Here is a 20,138-nt window from a genome sequence, read left to right on the forward strand (position 1 = left end):
GATAATTACAACATGATCATTTTTAAGTTCAATGTTGACAAATTCTTATTGAGCCATGTCTTAATAATAAAATTCTGACCGTTTTATCCATCATTTCCAATCCTCTCAAGGTGTTGTTCATTGTCAACTGACAATCTTATTAACCCTTATCCTTAATTGGCTTTTGAGCCTTGATGAGTGGGACAATACTAAATATAAAGCCTTAAATTTTAAACATTTTCTAGAATTAAAATCATGTAATGAATTTTGATCAAAATTAGAATAAGGATTCTAAACATAAGGTTTAATAGCATTGTATATTGATTTCAATCTTTGTAAGGGATCATAAAATTGGTACAAGATTTGTTTTGAAGAATTAATTTTACACCTGCGGGGACGAGTATCATTCTAGTTTTATATACAAAGTAAAATCTTATGTATTATTATATATACATGTGCCAATTTATACTTATACATATTATTTTATCAGCATACATTATGGATATTTTACTTTGTCTTCTTTAGTTCGACAACTTTCCAAAAGTGCGCCCACTCCCTCTTCGCTGTCACCGTCACCTGGCGCAAGAAGTATCCGTTCTAAAGTTGGATCTTTGGATAATGCAAGGCATACACCCGGTGGAGGAAATGTAAGTTGTTTTTTTTTTTATATTATTTATTCGGAACATTATTTATTTTCAGAGGTTTGGATTTGAAGAAAAACCTATGATGAGTTATCTAAGATGGACATTGATATTATTGTGTTTCAGATTGACTTACGGTGCAATTTTTAATTATTTGTAAAAGATAAAACCCCAAAGTGTCATTCTTGAAAAAAAAACCCTTGTTACATCTTTTCTAATTTTCTTCAGAAAAATGAATTTGTAAAAATCAACACGATACGACTTTTGTCATAATATAAGTCTCGATTCAAAGTCAGCAGAAAATGATGTTGGACCAAAATAACTTCTGAATATAAGTTCCAGTTTGGGTTAAAAATAAGTTCTTTTACCAAAAATAAGCATATGAATTGTTTACACTTTTTTTTTTGGATTTTTTTTTCAGAAAGTCTTATTCTAAATATTTTTTGAAATATTTAAAAAAAAAATTGTTTCTTTTAATTATGAAAATACTTAATGAAAATGATTTTAATTGAAAATATTTAATGACATTGATTTTAATTTGGAAGTTCATGAGTTAGGCTGTCCAAAAAGTCACTGAGGGTTTTGAACTTAAATAGATTCTTTATTTTTGGTGATATCTTTCTGTAATTTTAATTTCAATCTGACTAAGACATTGGAAAATTTAAAATAAAAACCGCAAAATTCAAACAATATTTAATTTATAAAAAATAATATCTTTTAAATGTTGCCCATTTTCAGCTTCGCATATTTGTGCTCTTTCCAAAACATTATTCGTGACAGATTGCAGAATTTCTGGATTGCGATTGAACTCCCTTATTTCGTTCCCTATGTTTTCTTTCTTGCAGGGTTTGGGGTTTGACATTTTGAGGTCTACCAGCTCACAGAACAAAATAAGTGAGTTAAATCACAATCCAGAGATTCTGCAATCTGTCATGAATAATGTTTTGGAAAGAGCACAAATATGTGAAGTTGAAAATGGGCAACATTTAAAAGACATTATTTTTCATAAATAAAGATTGTTCGAATTTTGCATTTTATTTTTATTTTTAATTTCCCACTGTCTTAGTCAGGTTGTGTTAAAATTACAGAAAGATATCATCAAAAATAAAAAATCTATTTAAGTTCAAAACCCTTCAGTGACTTGACTGTATAATCAAATTTCATATGTAATTTCAATAGTTACTTGTAGGAGCTTCTCTGGCATAAAGAATAAAAGAAAATTACTTTAAACATATAACTGCAATATCTCAGTATTATGATTGTAAAAGAAATTAATTCATTAATTATTTTTATAATTATTTTTTTTGATATTTTCTAAATAAACTCAGTTACATTAAATATTTTTATAATTCACACTTTCATGAAATATTTTTATTATAAAAAAAATGATATTTTTTAAATAATATCAAACTGCGTCAGTTATTAAATAAAAACAAATGTTAAAAAATGTTATATTTCTGAAATAAACTCAATTTCATTATATATTTTTATTTGAATCAATTTCATTAAATTTTTTTATAATAAAAAAAAATTAATAGTTTCATAAAAATAAAAATATTTAAAATACTAATTCTTCCAAAAAAAAAAAAAAATCATAGACACTGTTTAATTACTTTTCTTTTGTAACACAAAACTGGAAGTACCAAAAAGTAAATTATATCTGGAAGCTATTTAGACCTAACACCGTTTGCTGTTGATTTTGTATCAAGACCTATTCTGTTATGCTAAATTTGTTTTTCACCAGGTTGATTCTGCTATTAGCATTGGTTTCCTAGAATCAGGTAGTTACAAGAGGGATCATGTGAAGGTTGCCAACATCCATAAGTGAAAGTGATCTGTAGAACTATGTTCGAACTTCACATATGCAGGTGGTCAGTCCATGTTGTCATCCACTTCACTACAACCACCTCCCAATATTATTGCTAATTAATTGATGTACATGAGTTATATGCTGTTAGTGTTTTTACAGACAATTAAGTTCTTATTTCTTATCAATAATGACATCATCTAGTTGGCTCCTTGCTGTACCAATGTGACTCTTTCTCTCCAGACTTCCATCAGCTGCCTCAGATCTTCAGGATCACAGTTGGCGTTATGTGCAATTTGCTGGATGTACGTGGATCTAGGTCGTCCTATGCTCGTGCACCCATGCTGTGGAGTCCAAAGCAATACATTTCTCACCAGCTCTTGCTTGCTCCTTTAGCAGTGACTGCTAAATCATAGACATTGCTACTTGATGGTAGTAAATATGGCAGGTAGGTTGCCATAAAGTTGCTGCTTTGTAGGATGATCTTGTCAGGATATTTAACACTGTTCATAGTATATGAGTGTACATGCCGTCTGGCTTTCTTTCCAATCTTTTGGTGAGTGTCCAGGTTGTAGCACTGTAAACTAGGACAGACTCCACCACTTCTCTGAAGAACTGCCTTTTCAGTTTGTCCCCACTTGTCAGAATACAAGAAAATAATGACATAGACAAATAAAATGACTTATTATTTTGCCAATTTCATTATTTTGCTAATTTTAAAATTTGTTGTGAGTACAAACACTATACATTAAATGGTAATGCTTAAAACAAAGTCACTCTTTCTCTAAATGCTCACAGAGGCATTAAGAAATATTACTGTGATTGAATCAACGTAGAGTGGAGCAGATGAAAAAAAATACATAGATAACCAAGAGAGATGAGTGAATTATAAAGTTAATTCACTCCTGATCTGAAATGGAACACATACATCAAATCTGTTACCAAGATCACTGGAAAAATTATTGGCTCATTCTACTGCTCCAATTGGTATCTTACTGCTGATGCAATCCTCTATTTGTATAAGAGTCAAGTACGTCCTAAAATGGAGTACTGTTGCCACATCTGGCCAGGAGCTGCTCGCCACACCCTATATTGCCTTGATAGAATTCAAAACCAGCTTCAAAACCTAGTAAGTGATGTCCTTTTCTCTTCTCACTGCAACCTCTTTCCCACAGAAGAGACATTGTGAGCCTGTCTCTTCTCTATTGTTGTTTTCATGGCAAGTGCTCATCTGAGTTTCAATCTATAGTCCTCTCTTGCCAAACTTTCACGAAAAACACTTGACTAGCTACAACCATTATCAAAAATTTACCCATTTTTCTGTCTGTGCCTAAATCTAAATGTAGATTCCATGAACAAAGCTTCTTTCCCAGAATTGCCCATCTGTGAAACACTGTTTTGCTGGACTACAATATCATAGCCTTCAAGTTCAATGTAAGCAAATTCTTATTGAACTGTCCCCTTAAATAATCAAATTCTACCCAACTAACACTATTAACGATTACTAAACTACTACCTTACATTCATTAACTATTATCCTCAAGTGACCTTTGGGCCTTATTAAGTGATGACTTCCTTGTAAAAAAAAAATTACAAATTTCAAATTCACTTACATGCATTACTTTCACTTATGGATGTTGGCAACCATCAAAGGGTACACCTTGTAAGTATCTGGTTCTAGTAGCACAGTATAATCATGTTGATGCACTGGTTCTCATTAGATCACTGAAATTAAGCAATGTTGAGCCTGGACAGTACCTGATGAGTGACCATTTTGGAATATGAAGTGCTGTATGTAGGTTAATGTCAACATTTCCAGCAGCTCTTGCATCCCACCTGGCTTTAGCTGTCTCAACCCTTTTCTGCAGCTGGATCAGGCTGGTTGGGACGAGAGAGTGAGGTTTGGTCTGCAGTTTCGTTTTAAACAAACTTTCAGTGTGTGTCATCTATCATCTCTAAGAAGATCAGATGGTCTTTTTTGTTCCGACAAACAAATACGTTGATTTCAGAAAGCAACTAGGAAACCAATGGCAACATAATTTAGTTGTTGAAAAATTATAGCATGCCGATTCACATGAATTTACTGATGCAGATTGTCTATTAGTGCAGATTGTGAGCCAGAAAATATGATAATCTTTTCCTTTTCAGCTATTAGATAAACCTATAAGAATAATAATGATTAAAGAAATTACCAAGTAAACATTTAAATCTTGCTGCCTAGTTTATTTATTTTTTGTTATATTGATGAGTTTTGCTTTATTTCACCTAAAAGACATCTTCAAAAGCAGCCTCCTCCAGACATTCGAAGAAGACATCTAAGGATTCCACCAAGAAGAAAAAAAAGGTTGGAATTAATTTGTTTCCCTGTTGGCAGCAGATATTTCAACGGCTTTGAACTTTGTATATGAACAGATATGATCCCTTTCAAAAGCACTCCCCCGACCTCACTATATACACACCACATTATTATTATTATTATTAATAATAATAATATTAATAATAATAATAATAAAAAAAAAGAAGCATTATTTAGCATCAAATAATATACAAAATATAAACACATTAATAAAAAGCCGGGGTTTACATAAAAGCTACACTTTTGCACACCTAAATATAAATATAAAAGAAATCATATAGGGTGTGAAGCAGAGGGTAAGAGCAAAGTAATAGTGCAATATATTGAAACATGTAATATTGTTGCTAAAGCAAATTAAAATATATAAAAAAAAATATATATACTAGCTGACCCAATCTTGCATTTCTCAGGGGTATTTATACTTTCATTTCATGCAAACCCCAAGATATTACTCTAAAACCCAAATGGATAAATAAAATAGCAAACTAATTTTTGAACTAAGGTCATATTTATTTTTAAGTTTTACATTGAATGCAAACAGATTGAGTGGGTGGTTGAAAATGCGGAAAATTATGTATATGAAAAATAGTTATTTTTTGTTTAGGGTAATACATGAACCATAATTAATTATTTATTTTATAATTCTTAATTCTAACTAAGTTTCTTTTATGGAAAAAAAGAGCTAAAATGTGGTCTTTCAAGTCTATGCTTCAAAATGCGGAGGAAAAAAAAAATGAAGAAATCAGAGCTAAATCTAATAATGAAAAAAATTTAAAAAAACAAAAAAACCTTGTCTACACAGGAGTATAGTCCCAGAACTAAAAATGAAAAATGCTAAAGCAGTTTACGGGAAAAAAAAATCATGGCATGAGGGGCAGTTTTAATAATAATAATAATTGCCAAAGCAGTTGATGATTTATTATTGATTTATTATTATTAAATCAGCTAATAATTGTGAAATAAATTATGAATTTATGAATGAATTTGTGTTGATATTGAAAAAAAAAAAAAAATTTGAAAACGTTTTTTTTTTTTTAAATGGTGTTATTTAATTCTATTGTTTTTCATTTTATTTAGGTAGTTTTATAAATGTTCTTGTAATTAAATAGATTTTTTGCAATATCAACAAATTCTTATTACAAATTATTAAATTTGAAAAAAGTTAAAATTTCCTTAAAAAAAAAGTGTTTTTTTTTTAATTAGGTAAACATTTATCATTGGTTATTAATAATAATATTTATATCTATGATTGCAAATTTATTTTTCAGTTTCTAAAAGATATAATTTTATAAACTGCCTCCGCAATTTCTGGGACCATGCTTTTGTGGGAAAGAGGTCTTTTTTACTTGAAATTGTTTTATTGTTTAATCAATTATTTTAGCATCTCAGAATTATCTCTTACAAAAAACATATTTATTTTTGCTTAGTTGATGGCAGTTATCTCCCTTACATAATTGTCTCTAGCTCTGTAAAACTGTACTCTTAAGCACCCTTGTTTACTTGAAAAAATATGGCGAACTGAACTAGTATTGATAAGATTATACTATAAGTCCTGATCTTTATCATTGTAAAATGTCAACATGCAAAATATACTTGAAGAAGGGAAAAATTAAAGAAGTAAGTAAATTAAGACAATTACAAAGTGGATCTTGGGTTTATTTTCGACAGCCTCATCACTCTCATTTCCTTTATTTTGTCATTTAGTCCTCATATTGTATGAGCAAAGTGGGGAAGAATTGCTGTTTTCTAGGTTGGAATCTATCCATCTAACTCTTATCATTGGCTTGTTTTTAACCTTGAAGAAGTATTTTTTAAAACTTGTGACATCAAGTGGCTTCCTTATGTGGAACTATTTACATTGTAAAGATAGATAAATAGATTCCAAAATGTTATTCTTCTTACCATTTATTTATTTCAACAGGTCAAAATGTCAACCTTTTTAACAGCACCTGTTTCATAGCGCAAAAACAATTGTATAATTATTATGTCAATTTTGAATATTTTTGCATTAAAAAATAAGGACTTTTCAACTTAAAAAAAATAATAAGAAAAAGAAGTGCCCATGATCACATAAAACTGAAAAAATCCCAAGAAAATTTGCATCATGTGTTATAATATTAGATCCATGTTTGATATATATATGTTATAGACTGTAGTTTATGAATATTATTTTGAAACATTCAAGGGGCCTAGCCAATGGGGGTTGGAGACATGCGTTGCATAGAGACAGGTGATATGAGAATGATATGTTGAATGTGTAATGCGGGTTTTAGGGACAGCCTTAGACCCGATAAGCTCTGTTGGGGAGAGGATTGAGTCTGGGTAGCATGATGAGATACATGTAGAGCAGTGAAAGAATGGATAGGGGTTCCTGGATGTAGAACAATGATGGTGGCTGGGTCAGCACACAGGGGAGGACGGAGGAGAACATTGGAGGAAGTAATTGGGATGGACTTGAGGGAGAGGTATGGATTTTGTTAGGGATGGATTGGTTTCGAGGTTAATTTCTAAAAGCCATCTAACACATGCCAGCATGTAAAACAGACATTAAACCGAATATGATGATGATGATTTAATTTTTTTTTCATATGTTTTAGTTAAATATTTGTGCCATTCTTGAAATGTCATAACTATCTAAGAGTAATAATATTTAGTAATCTCAGGTTTGATGACCACTTGTCTTATATATCCAACAGGGTTAATGGTGAGCTTTATATGTTATGTATCCTGAGCGACCAAATTCCCCATGAATAGCATTTGCTAACTACGCTTTACTAGGCAATGATTCGTCCTCACCTGGAATATGGGTCCCTAGTGTTTGCCAGATTTGGCAGGGTGTTTTCTGACTCTCTTGAGCATCTACAGCATTGTACCATCAGATATATACTACTTATTCCCTGTGGCGACCTTGGTCCCTCTGGTGTATATGATCTGCTTGGATTAGATCTGCTGCCTACTTGCTGGAATATAACAGTTGCCTACAGATTATTTCATGTTTTTTTCCTATCATAATGCTTAAATATCGTTCTGTGCTGTGGCTGAACAGACCAAACTTGCAACAATACACATTCACATTAGACCCTCTGCATAATCACACTAGAGTTTACTCAGAGATGTACTATCAATCTCCTTTTGCATAAAAACATTTTATATTTGTTATACAAAAACAACCCAATGAATATTTCTGTACTTACAAGCCTTTTTAAGAATGCAAGATGATGACAATGATCCATTCTTCATGAAGCTCCTTGTATCCTTTAAAATACAATAGTCAAAATGAATAACTACTCTTTGTATAAGAAAAAAAATGCCCTTGAAGTTAGAAGGAAAATTATTTTACCTACTACAGAGTGACCCCCCCAAAAACGGGCCCAACTCTAATTAGGCCCTGTTTCTTAGTGTTTTGTCCGAATGAAATGAAACTTTAGTCATAACTAGTTTATTATATTCAAAATATCACATCAAAACACTAGGGTCTTTGGCCTTTTTTCTCCGTTCTACAGCATATGTTCTAGATGGCCTCCATTTAGCTTTTGTTTTTTTTGGGGGGGTCACCCTGTATTATGGTATACAATTAATATTAAAAAATAAATAGTTTATTGTTTATTCTATCCACATTTAATTAGTCATCTAATAACCAAATTAGAGAAATGGTTAAACTTCATTTTTTATTTGACACATTATTTATATTTATTTTCAGTTTATTGATTTAATTATAATAATAATAATTCATTTTTATGCTAAAGAATCCTAATAAAATATATATTTTTGAAACAAAAGAATCCAAAAAGAAAATATTCATTATTAAAAATTAAACACAATATATATATATATATATATATATATATATATATATATATATATATATATATATAAAATTTGTATATGAACTAGCAGCACTCCAGCCTCACAATATACACAGCACAATGTAAGTGGTTAATTAATTGTTCCGAGTGAACCCTCTTGAAAGTAGATGACATTCTAAAATGAAGACCATTCTTCATCATCATCAAATGTTTTCATATTATTTGGATTATTCAAAGTACTGTTCTCATCTTGAATGTTATTTCACAACATTTCAGTCAATGTAACCTCCACCCTTCTTCAGATGTATCTTGTTGAACTCTGGAATCTGCACAGAAATTTGGACGAACCCTTTATTTAATTCCCAGGGGTAGTATACTCTCGTTCCATCAGTCATAGCTGACTAGAAGTCCTAAGTAATTTGCAATTGTATTTTTGTGCCATCCGCACTAAGAATTGAACCTTAACCTCCAGAAAAGTGTCACTTACAACTGAATTTTACCAAGTACTTTATCCACTATGATGAGTTCAACAGAAAGATTCCCGAGTTCAATATGATACACCTGAAGAAAGTTAGAGATTACATCGACCAAAACGTTGTGTGAAAATAACATTCAAGGCGAGAACAATAGTTTGAATAATCCAAATTATCAAATGTTTACTCTTCTGCAGAATATGACATTTTTTGTTTTAGACTCGTATATATTTACTATTTCACCGCTTATTACCTACAACTACTCAACCACCTGAGAAACCATTCTCTTGTCACACAACAAAATAACATTGTTGGAGTGTTTTCTCATCGGAGATACTCATCCAAATAAAGACACACATTTATTAGTTTTGTAAATAGCAATCTTAACTTCTGTATTTTGTTTCATTTTCAGCCTCTCATTTTTATCTCTTTGATAATCTTCATATTCAAACTAATTACAAAAAGGTAGAAAATTCTTTCACCTAATTGTCTGATTCTCTCCAAAAGAAAACTGAAACATGCCTCTGTAACAGAATTAGAGCAGTTGGTTCTTGAAAAAGAAGTCAACAAATGAGTGTTTGACTGCTTGTTTCAGTGAAACTGAAAATCGAACTTTGGAATCACATGAATTGTCTCCAAGACTTTCTGTCCCTCACTATGGTTTTTAACTGACTGATTCAGCTGGAAGTCAAGGAACATATTTTATAACACCATGACAGTGGTTTACTTCTTTTTCTATACCCTTCCACCATTCCTTCTAGATATACTACACCAACAGTCGATTGTTTTATACTTTTGTGTATGTTTTAAGGTTTTATTGCAGATCTTAGGCATATTTTGAAAAATTTACATTTTTCTTTGTTTGACTTTTAGATCAAATTTTGGAATAACACACAAAGGTTATTTTTACTAAAACAATTTGTTTTCGACTTCTGCTTTCTATTTAGCTATTTAGTGGAAATCTTGCCAAGTCTTGCTGGTGTTATATCAAGGAAAAGTCGTTTTTTTATTAATACTTACACAAATTCCAGTTTAATTTTAAAACTCCACATAAAAATACTTTGAAGTGTTTCTTTGTCACAGTGGTTTTATTTTTAATAAAATATGTTATAATGAAAATATATTTTTAGTCGTTATTCTGAAAAGTTTTTTTTTTTTTAATTTTAAATTTCAAAGTAAAAACATTTTTATGTAAACTTGTAAAATATATTTTTATTTTATAAAACCATTCTGAAAAAAAACAACAAAAAAAACATTAAAAACAAAGCAGTAAAGACTGTGACAAAAATGGAGAAAAAGTTTTCTATTGTTTGAAGGACTCAGCTGAATGTTGGTGTATAATTGACCAACTTTGAAATTATAATCACAAAATTAAAATATATGATTCTGTTTTAGAGATGTTATCTATAATACATCTTATTCAATAAGTTATTTGCAGATTTTGGGAAATAGCATTGTATAAATTGCAGTTTGGAATTTATCATCTTTGTTTATAGAGTCAAACGTCTATCAGATATTGGCTTATATTCTTACTGTACATCAATGATTTTTTTCCATGCACAAGAAAGCCTATTTGAGTGAACAGTTTCATTGTCTAAAAAGAACATTTTGTAAGAGATTTTATGTTGTATCATTTTCATTGATTGGAGTTTTTGATTATAGTGAGCTGACGTACTTCCTAATTTCTGGCGTAGCTGCTCTACTGGAAGTGGTGACAAGATAAATCTGTTCCTTTGCTTTTCTTTCTCATGCCTATATCTCCTCTGGACACATACTTTTTTTATTACCTTTTTCTGATCATTCTTTTTTTATTTTATACTTTCATAAACATAATTTCAATAATAATCATAATTTATATAAATTCCAATAAAAAACTTTTATTTTTGTAACTTCATAAACAAATATTTCTTATAAAATTTCAAATAAAATAAAAACTTACTTTTTTAATTTTGCTATTAAAAGTGCAAAGAAAGACTAATTGTGTTATTTTTATCGCTTTACGATAGAAATACTGAAGAACAATAAAATTGAAAGAACTGATTTGCCTTGTCACCATTACTTGTACATTAGCTGACTATAACTGAGTTTTCAGTATATTTTCTCTGAATTATATCGACTATTCCTCTTGACAAAAAACAAAAACAAAGAAAAATATTTGATGTATGTACTTGTTATGAAACAATAATGTCATATTCTAAAAATCACCTGAATTGATCAAGTAATTTTGTTTTTATAAAGAAAATAATTTTTAAGTGATTAATAGGAATTTGTATGTATTACAACATAACTTAATTCAAACTTGCAAGATTTATCTCCCTTTGTTTAATATTTTTTAAGATTGTTTTCAAAATGGTGGACGAGCGTCTCTTTTGTTACTCATAAAATTTGATTTTCTTATTCAAAAATAAAATTATTTGATATATTTACATGATTTTTGGAATATATTTTGTTTTGTCATGAGTATGTACACTATACATACTTTTCTGTTTGTGTTTTTTTTTTTTTTTTTTTTTTGTCAATATTGGGGGAATTCTGAACAAGAACCAAGCAAAGTTTAATATCTATTCTATTCTCGGTCTGAGGAGAAGTCTTTGACCTAGTCAATTTGTATTTTTGTATTCCTTAGCCAAATACCCCTCTAATAAAATAAAAATAAATAGATAAATAAATAAATAAAAAATAAATAAATAAAAAACCGACCTCATATCTAACTTTGCCATCAAGTAAATGGGGAAACTTTTCCAGATTACAATAACCCTGCCATGAAAAAAAAAGTCTTAATAATTTTAAAAGAATCCAATTTTTATGCAGGTGCTCTAATGGTGCATTTCAATAGCAAATAATTTCCAGAGCTCTAATTTTGGAAATTTAATATTTTTATTACAAAGGAAAGTAACTCTGTAATGAATGAAGACAGTTACATATCTTTCTTTTTCTTTTTATAATTTGAAACAGAGAAAGTCTGTAGTAAGCAAAAACAGATTTACTTCTCGTTTAAAAAAATCGGGCTTGTATAAAACAAACATAACCAAACTTTTAAAAATTGATTTTAATTCGTAATTTAAAAAAAATATTTGAAAATCTTTGAATTGTTTTTTTTTGTGTTCAGATGAAGATGAGTTTTATTTTTGTGTTCATATTTTTATTCAAACTTTATGATTAATGACATGCTATTCTAACATCATTTTAATTTGCTTGTGTATCCAATGCCTTGAACCAATGGTGCATGATTTGTTTCAAGAAAATCTTTACAAATCTTTATGACAAATGCCCAATGACAAAAACCCAATGATTGAGATTTTAACCATCTTACAAGCATTAAACAAAAATTCCATGAGCAAAACTGCCCTCCTGTGGAACTCTATACTACAGGGTGGCTTCCCACCTAACTGTAACATAGTCGTTTTCAAATCCAATGTAAACAAGTTCTTTCACGCTGTCTTCTTAAATAATTAATTTCTATCCAATTTTCACCATCACTGATCATCATAGTGTCATCTCACTTGATACTCATTAACCTTTATCCTTGAGTGACCTCTAGACATTGATAAGCAGTGACTCTATAGTAAAAATAAATAAATAATAATAATTAATTGTTGATGTATATTACTATGTTTGACTACAAATGTCAGTTCTCTCCCTTACTGCAAGCTTGCTTAAAGTTTGTCAAGGCATATGTAGTTAACTTGTCTACTGTTCTGGTGATGGTTAGTTGGCTAACTGGGTTCAACCATATTAGTATATAACAGGCACAAGTAAATCACAGCTCACAGATGTTTGATGAATGGCACATCTAATTTTACAATGGAAATATTTTTTGTTTCTTTTATTCATTAGTCTTTTTAACATATTTTTATATTAATAGTTTTATATTAATGTTAATTGTAATAATGCACACATATGACCAATTTTGTTGCCATAATATATGAAAAATGTTTTAGAAATGATGAAATATGCAAGTTATTTTATTTTCATTATTTTTCTACATTGTTGTTCTCAAATATCAATTATCCTGTTTATTTAATTGAATTAAAAAAAAAAAAATCAGTAAGGTTGGCATGTTTATTTGCCATTTATTTTCATATATAATCGTTTTCAAGTCCAAAGTAAACAAGTTCTTGAATAATCAAGTTCTACCCAACTTTCACCACTACTGATCATTACGTGGTTGTGGACAATATTTGTTTGGAAAATTATTCCCTTAGAAAAATAATGCAATAGTTTCATCTTTTGAGATTTATTCATTTAAGTTTCAGTTTGTTGTCATAACATTTTCTGTCAGTTTCACTCAATGAATCCATCTTTGGCATTGATGACAATCTTTAGAAACTTTTGAAACTAGCTATATGCCTTCATTACTGTCTCTGGACTTTAACCTCCAAAGGCTCTGATTATGTTAGCCTTTAGGTGTGGCTGTATATGTCCGTGTCTCATTCCGCTCAATCCATACAAAGAAGTTGAAGAAAAGGCAATAAGGTGAACTATATGACCACGTCAAGTGAAATGTGATTGACACAGTTCTCTGACAAGCAAGCCAATATCTTCCGGCTGGTATGACAGGGCACTGAATCTTACTGTCACATGTACAACTTACATGCAGCCTCGTGGTCAATGCAAGGTTTTATTACTTCAGTCAGAATGCAGGTGTAGCCATTGATATTCAGCATAAAGCTCTTAGGGAAGAAGCAGGATTCCTTATTGATGATAGCCTGACTTTCAACAACTAATATTGCCATGTAGTCAAATCCTGAATCTTTTAATTCATTGTTAACATTTTCTACCAGCCATCTGCTGATGCTGAGGAAGTTTAAAAATTTCCTTATTTGTCCTTCCAGTATAAATTCCAAGGAGAATTCAATGTCCTTTCCATAAATATGGAGATTCAAAATTGTTCATAATCATTTATTCTGAAAAAAGAAAAAAAATGGAAATTGGTTTAGATGAAAACAAGATTGATAATGAAAGTTTTTAGAGATATGCATAAAATTAATAGTGGAAAATTGCAAACAAATATTGTCTGCACTTTGTACATAACAGTTATTTTTCAAGCAAATTATTGCTTCCAGTGTTGCCAATTATTAAACGAACCTGCTACTAAGAATGTTTACACATGTGATTGAATTATAGGGCAAAACAGATATAAAAAATTGATTTGTGTGAATGAAGTTTTACGAAATGAGATTCAAGATAAAGAAGAAATGAATGATAATAATAAAAAATAACTGACATATTTGATTTATAAAGAAGTTTTTTTTTCCAAATTTATTGTGAGGAATACATATTTATATATGAATCAAGTAAAAATGATACATATGAAGTAAATAATCAATTTCAAATCAGACTTTATATTTTTATAGTAAGCAATGCTATTTTATAGGATATCCATATTTTGTGTACAAATTCTATGTTATATAAACAAATAATAATTATCTGTTGGTTGTGTAAAGTATGAGAGATATTGGTCTACAGTTCATTGCTGAGTTCCTTTAAAAAAAAATGGCTGCTTTTATCTCTTATATTGTCCTAAGGAGCAGATAACTCCTCAGTACTTCCTGTGCCAAGGGTAGATAACCCCAGAGTACTATTTCAATATAGGAGTACAAACTCTTTTATCCATACAGGCTAGAACATAGAAAGATCCACAAAAATGAAAATGAGATTTGGACAAATTTCCTTTGTGGAAATTTCCTATATAAAATATGGGTATCTTTGTAAAAAAGTAATGTTTATCTAAAAATATAATTATTTGTGAATAATACACAGATGAGAAATGTGCTCAGCAACAAGCAAGATCATAATATCACCAGAGTTGATATAAATTTTCCTCTTATTTTTATTAATTCTGTAAGAAGCTTTCCGATATAGATTTTGCATTGATTATTATTTTTGATTATTGACTTTTCCAGGTTAGAATTGTTAATCGGAAGGAGAAATATGATGCAGTACAAAGTCGGATTGGCTCCAAAGATAACATCACACATAAGCCAGGTAAGAGAGCACGTCTCAGTCAATTTGAAGGTAGATTTTTTTTCTTTGGATATTCTAATATATTTGGTGGGAAATTGTTACTAGAATTTTATTTGAGTATTAAAAATGATCGATTTTTCTATTTAAAAAAGTCTTCTTATCATTTGGTCTATGATAATTAACAATTTTCTTTTTGTTTCGTTTTTTCGCTTGATTATTTTGTTATTAAAGGGTAAAATTTAAGTCTGAATAAAACTTTTTGTAGAGAAACTCAAAGACAGATAATTTATGATAATGTATGGCAGTAAATGTATGAGTTTGATGTTTACCAATGAAGAATATTTACTAATTCAAAGAAAAAAATAGTTTTGTCAATTTTTTAAATCTCTAGTATGTTGTCGAAATGTTATGGAAGCCAAAAACTGAATAGAATAATTAGCATTTAATTTCTGTCAACTAATCTGATTGGTCAAATTATGTTCATGATAGCCAATAGATGAATAGCTTACACAATTTGCCTATATATTTATGATTTATATACTTTGTTTCATTTTATTTCAATTAAAGTTTTCAGAAACCAAGGGGTCCCTTCTTGAGGCTCATACTTGATCTCTATATGAGATACATAGATATTTGGATGCTCCATTAAATTCGCCTTTGCCTCTCAAATCTCAAGTTAGCTAAAGAAGTGAATAACATTAAATTTCCTCTCCCCAATTTATCATTTAACTATGTTGTAGTATACCATTCTTTTTATCTCTTGATCTCACTGGATTTCACAACAAGAATTCATTTAATCTGGTGGAGTATCCAGCTTAGTGCTTTTATTATAAACAACATCACTTGTAGAAAGTGCACCATTCCTGGTATATGCTAGTGCGAGGTAGTCATACTGAGGAGGTCTTATTTGGTCTGTGAATACTATGTTATTTTCTATATTTATCAGGGTTTACTTGAAGGGAAAGTATCCTCATACCATGTTGCCTAGACAAACTCCTATACAGAGAGACTTTACACACTTGAGGATAGTGTCTAGTAGGCATTCAAGTTCTCTCCTCATATATTATATGCATGCATATTGGTTGAATAAAATAAGAAAAAAAAACAAAAACAAATAAATTTAAATCAACTAATGGGTTTCAATTATTAAGTTATTACAAACATTTTATCTTTTACAGGTGGAGGAAATATAAAGATTGAAAATAAACGTTTGTCATTTTTAGAAACTGCTAAACCAAAAGTTGGTTCCCTGGACAAAGTTGACCACAGGCCAGGTGGTGGAGATAAAAGAGTGAGTCTCATTCATATTTCAAGAATAAACATGAAAATTGACCATTTCTTAATTCCTAGCTTTTGCACAATGCATTCTTCTATTGCTAAAAATACATTTTAGTTTTATAAATTAAAACAAAAATTATACTTTAATCTGTCAAATAGAAAGTCATTTTTAAACTGACTTTGGAATTCTAAACAGAATCCTCATTTGAGTAAAAGATTGAAAGGTTTGGAAGCGATTTATTACATCCAATCATGTAACTCAAGATTAAAACATTACCTTAACAACAATTAATTATGGTTTTTATAAAACTTAGATCTAAATTATAATTTAATGATTGAACTATATCATAATTAAATTTAATTTTCGAAATACTATGTTTTAAAGAAAAAAATAATTTTGTAAAGAAATTGTCTTATTCATTTTTAAATAGGATTTTGGAATGTTAAATTTAATTATTAGGGCATTGTTTGATCATTAAATTATTAATTGAACCAAATTTTTATAAAATTATAAGTAATTTTGTTAGGGTAAAATTGTTTTAATATCCATTTATAAAATGATTGCTGTAAATAGATAAAAAAACTTAAATCTTTTAACTAAAGAATTTTCTAACAATTTTAAAACCAGATTTGAGAATCTAAAGACTTTCAGATTTCGAAGGGTCACAAAGTAATTCATTTTTTTTTTCAACTATTAACAAAATATTTCTCCAGATTTCTTTGAGAATAAATGGAAATGCATTCTGGTTAATTTAAATTTAAAATCAAATTATATATTTTTAATAGGATTTTCCAGATATTTGTTTATTTTATTGTAATTTTTATTTTAATAAATATTCAATTAAGAGCAAATTAAAAAAAAATAATGTGTAATTATCAAAGTTATGTTGAGGTGCTAAATACTTGTGAAATGTCTCAATTTTATTAATATAGAAAAGATAGATTTTGTAGACAGGCTTAAACACATTTAGCTATATGTTTTAATATTTATTTGATTATAGTTTTAATTATGATTTTTTTTTTTAAATACATTCGATAGAATTAATTTTCATTTGATGTTCAAATTCTTCAATTGGTATAGTTTTATAGAGTGAATGAGTTGATATATTCTAACAAAAAGTTTAGTTCATATTGTTTCCTCTTTGAAATTCTCTCATTTAGAAATAATTTGAAAAACACTTTTGAGTTAATTTTTCATTATTCAATAATTTAAATATCATCTAAATGTGATCTTTTTAATGAAACAACCCTCTCTTCATAGGAAATTCCTCCCCCAACCGTACTAGCCATGGATGTAATAAGATTGTATTTTGATTTCGATTTTGAATTCTTTAAAATTTTTTAACAATGTTACTGAATTTTTTAGATGAGGATTGATAATTCATATTATTTGGATTATTTGGACTACAGTTCTCATCTTGAGTGTTATTTTCACAATGTTTCATCTGATGTAATCTCTGATTTTCTTCAGATGTATATTGTTGAACTCAGAAATCTGCAAGGACCTGTGGTGTAATGGATAAAGTACTAGGTAAATTCAGTTATAATTGATACTTTTCTGAAGGTTGAAGTTCAATCCTCAGTGTGGGCGGTACTCAAAATACAATTTATTAGGACTTCTACCCAGTCATGGATTAAATAAAGAGTTCCATTTAAAATTGCATGCTGATTTTCAAGTTCGACAGAAAGATTCCTGAGTTCAACAAGATACACTAGAAGAAGGTCGACGGTTACATCGATCAAAATGTTGTGCAAATAACACTCAAGATGAGTACACTAGTCCGAATAATCCAAATAATATGAATGTTGAATTCCATTTACATTATTATTTATTTATTTTTTTTTAAACATCATTAAATTGGATCTTTATATAAAAAGCCTCTTTTATAAGTAATCAATTTACCTAAACAGCTTCTTTACATTAATCATAAATTAGAGATCGACACCTAAAAAATGCTACCATGTAATCATTAATCATATTCACAATCCTTTCTACAAACCAAGCATATTTTGTAGAAATAAACTTCAGGCTATACCTGGCTTGTACACCAAGTTTCAGCCAGAAATATCCAACTATTTTTTATCACTGTTCAATTATCAGAACACCTTACTACAACAAGCAAAATTGTCAATAACTCTTTTGTGATGACACTGTTCAGCTCAGGAATAACCTGAGGATTATTTTGGTTTACATTATCTTTGAGGTATTCACAGTTTAAATTCAAGAAGGTTATTGTTCAGTGATGCCTATATAGCTTACTGATGAGACACTCATCAAAGTGTCCCTGGATATCATTGAATGACGATAAAACAAAATTTGATGGACATTCATGACTCAAACTTGATTGACAAGTTAAACATAGATTGAATTATTTGTATTACATATATAGTTGAATTGCAGAAAAGATTAAAATTTTATTAATGATTGCATGAGTGGTATTTTTTTTCGTGTCATACTTTTTAAAATAAATAAAACCTATTATTATCATTATTATTAATCATTACATCCTGATATTTTATCCCTTATATGTATAATGTCTATATGTCTATTTTTGTTAATTTCAACAATAATTAAATTCGGTATGAATTATCTCTCCCTGGGAGATTTGGAGGTAGTCTACCTTATATCTGAATAATTGCCCCATATTTTTTAATGTAAACATATATATATATATATATATATATATATATATATATATATATATTATACACACAAATATAAATATAAATGCATATACATATGTTCATCGTTTTTATTTATTTATTTTACTGATAAAATAGTTATCCACAATATATATATATATATATATATATATATATATATATATAAATATATATATATATAATATTTTAAAAATAAATTAATGAAAAGGAGCATTATTTTTGCTTCTAGTTGCTTTCAATTCCATGATATATGCATGTGTGTTTGTATTTCTTAGCTAAAATGATAAATTTCCTCACATTTTTAAAATGGCTTCATAAAAAACCTAAAAACATGTACATTATAAGTGTGAATATAATTTAAAATATTTCAAACAGTCCTCTATTTAGACATTATCAAGTCTGAACAAAACTTTCTATTCAACTTTCTCTTGATGATTTTCTCATGCCTGCATGCAACCTTTGCTTTGACATGAAGATTTACATTCGTGATCTGCAAAGAGAATTTCTCTTTTATTTTTATTAATATCTATTAGGTTGGTGCAAAAATAATGTTTTTTGATATTCAACTTCAAAGAATCATAACTCCTTTCATAATAAACTTTATTAATCGAAACAAGAACCATTAGAATTGACACATTTTTCCAACGAGAAACAAGTTTATTTATCCCATTAGTGTAGAAATCCAGAGTTCTGGAAGCGATGAAGTCATTGAAGGCTGATTTGGCATCATTTCAGTTTTTGAAGCATTTTTTGTGCAGGAAGTTGTTAAGATGCTTGAAAAAGTGATAATTGGTGGGTAAGAGGTATGGTGAATATGGCAGATGAGGCAGAGTCTTGTAGCCCAATTCGTTCAGATTCTGCAGGGTCAATTGAGCAACATACAAGTGAGCATTGTCATGGAAGAGAATTGGCTCTTCATATTGACCAATCTAGGGCACTTACGTTGGAGCTTCTGGTGCATTTTTTCAATTTGTCGGTAGTACTACTTTTCTGCCGTGATCATTTCACCCAGATTCAAGAAACTATGATAGATGAGACCGACCACAGACCACCAAACACTGACCATAACCTTTTTTTGGTGCAATTTTGGCTTTGGGAAGTGTTGTGGAGCTTCTCCAGCATTCAACCACTGTGCCGAACATCACCGGTTGTCATAGCGGATCCATT

The 20,138-nt window shown here is 29.4% G+C and overlaps 1 protein-coding gene across 1 annotated transcript in view; it reads left to right on the forward strand.

The window, feature by feature from the left end:
• Positions 1-20,138, forward strand: part of LOC145259586 (uncharacterized) — a 146,995-nt gene that overhangs the window by 43,463 nt on the left and 83,394 nt on the right. The window contains exons 8-10 of the mRNA XM_080117240.1: positions 505-626; positions 14,969-15,050; positions 16,208-16,320. Coding sequence (XP_079973366.1) covers positions 505-626; positions 14,969-15,050; positions 16,208-16,320 — 317 coding nt within the window. The remainder of the gene's footprint in view (positions 1-504; positions 627-14,968; positions 15,051-16,207; positions 16,321-20,138) is intronic.

The sequence above is a fragment of the Euprymna scolopes genome, chromosome 35, assembly GCF_053919585.1.
Source record: "Euprymna scolopes isolate OS-2025 chromosome 35, ASM5391958v1, whole genome shotgun sequence".
NCBI lineage: Eukaryota > Metazoa > Mollusca > Cephalopoda > Sepiida > Sepiolidae > Euprymna > Euprymna scolopes.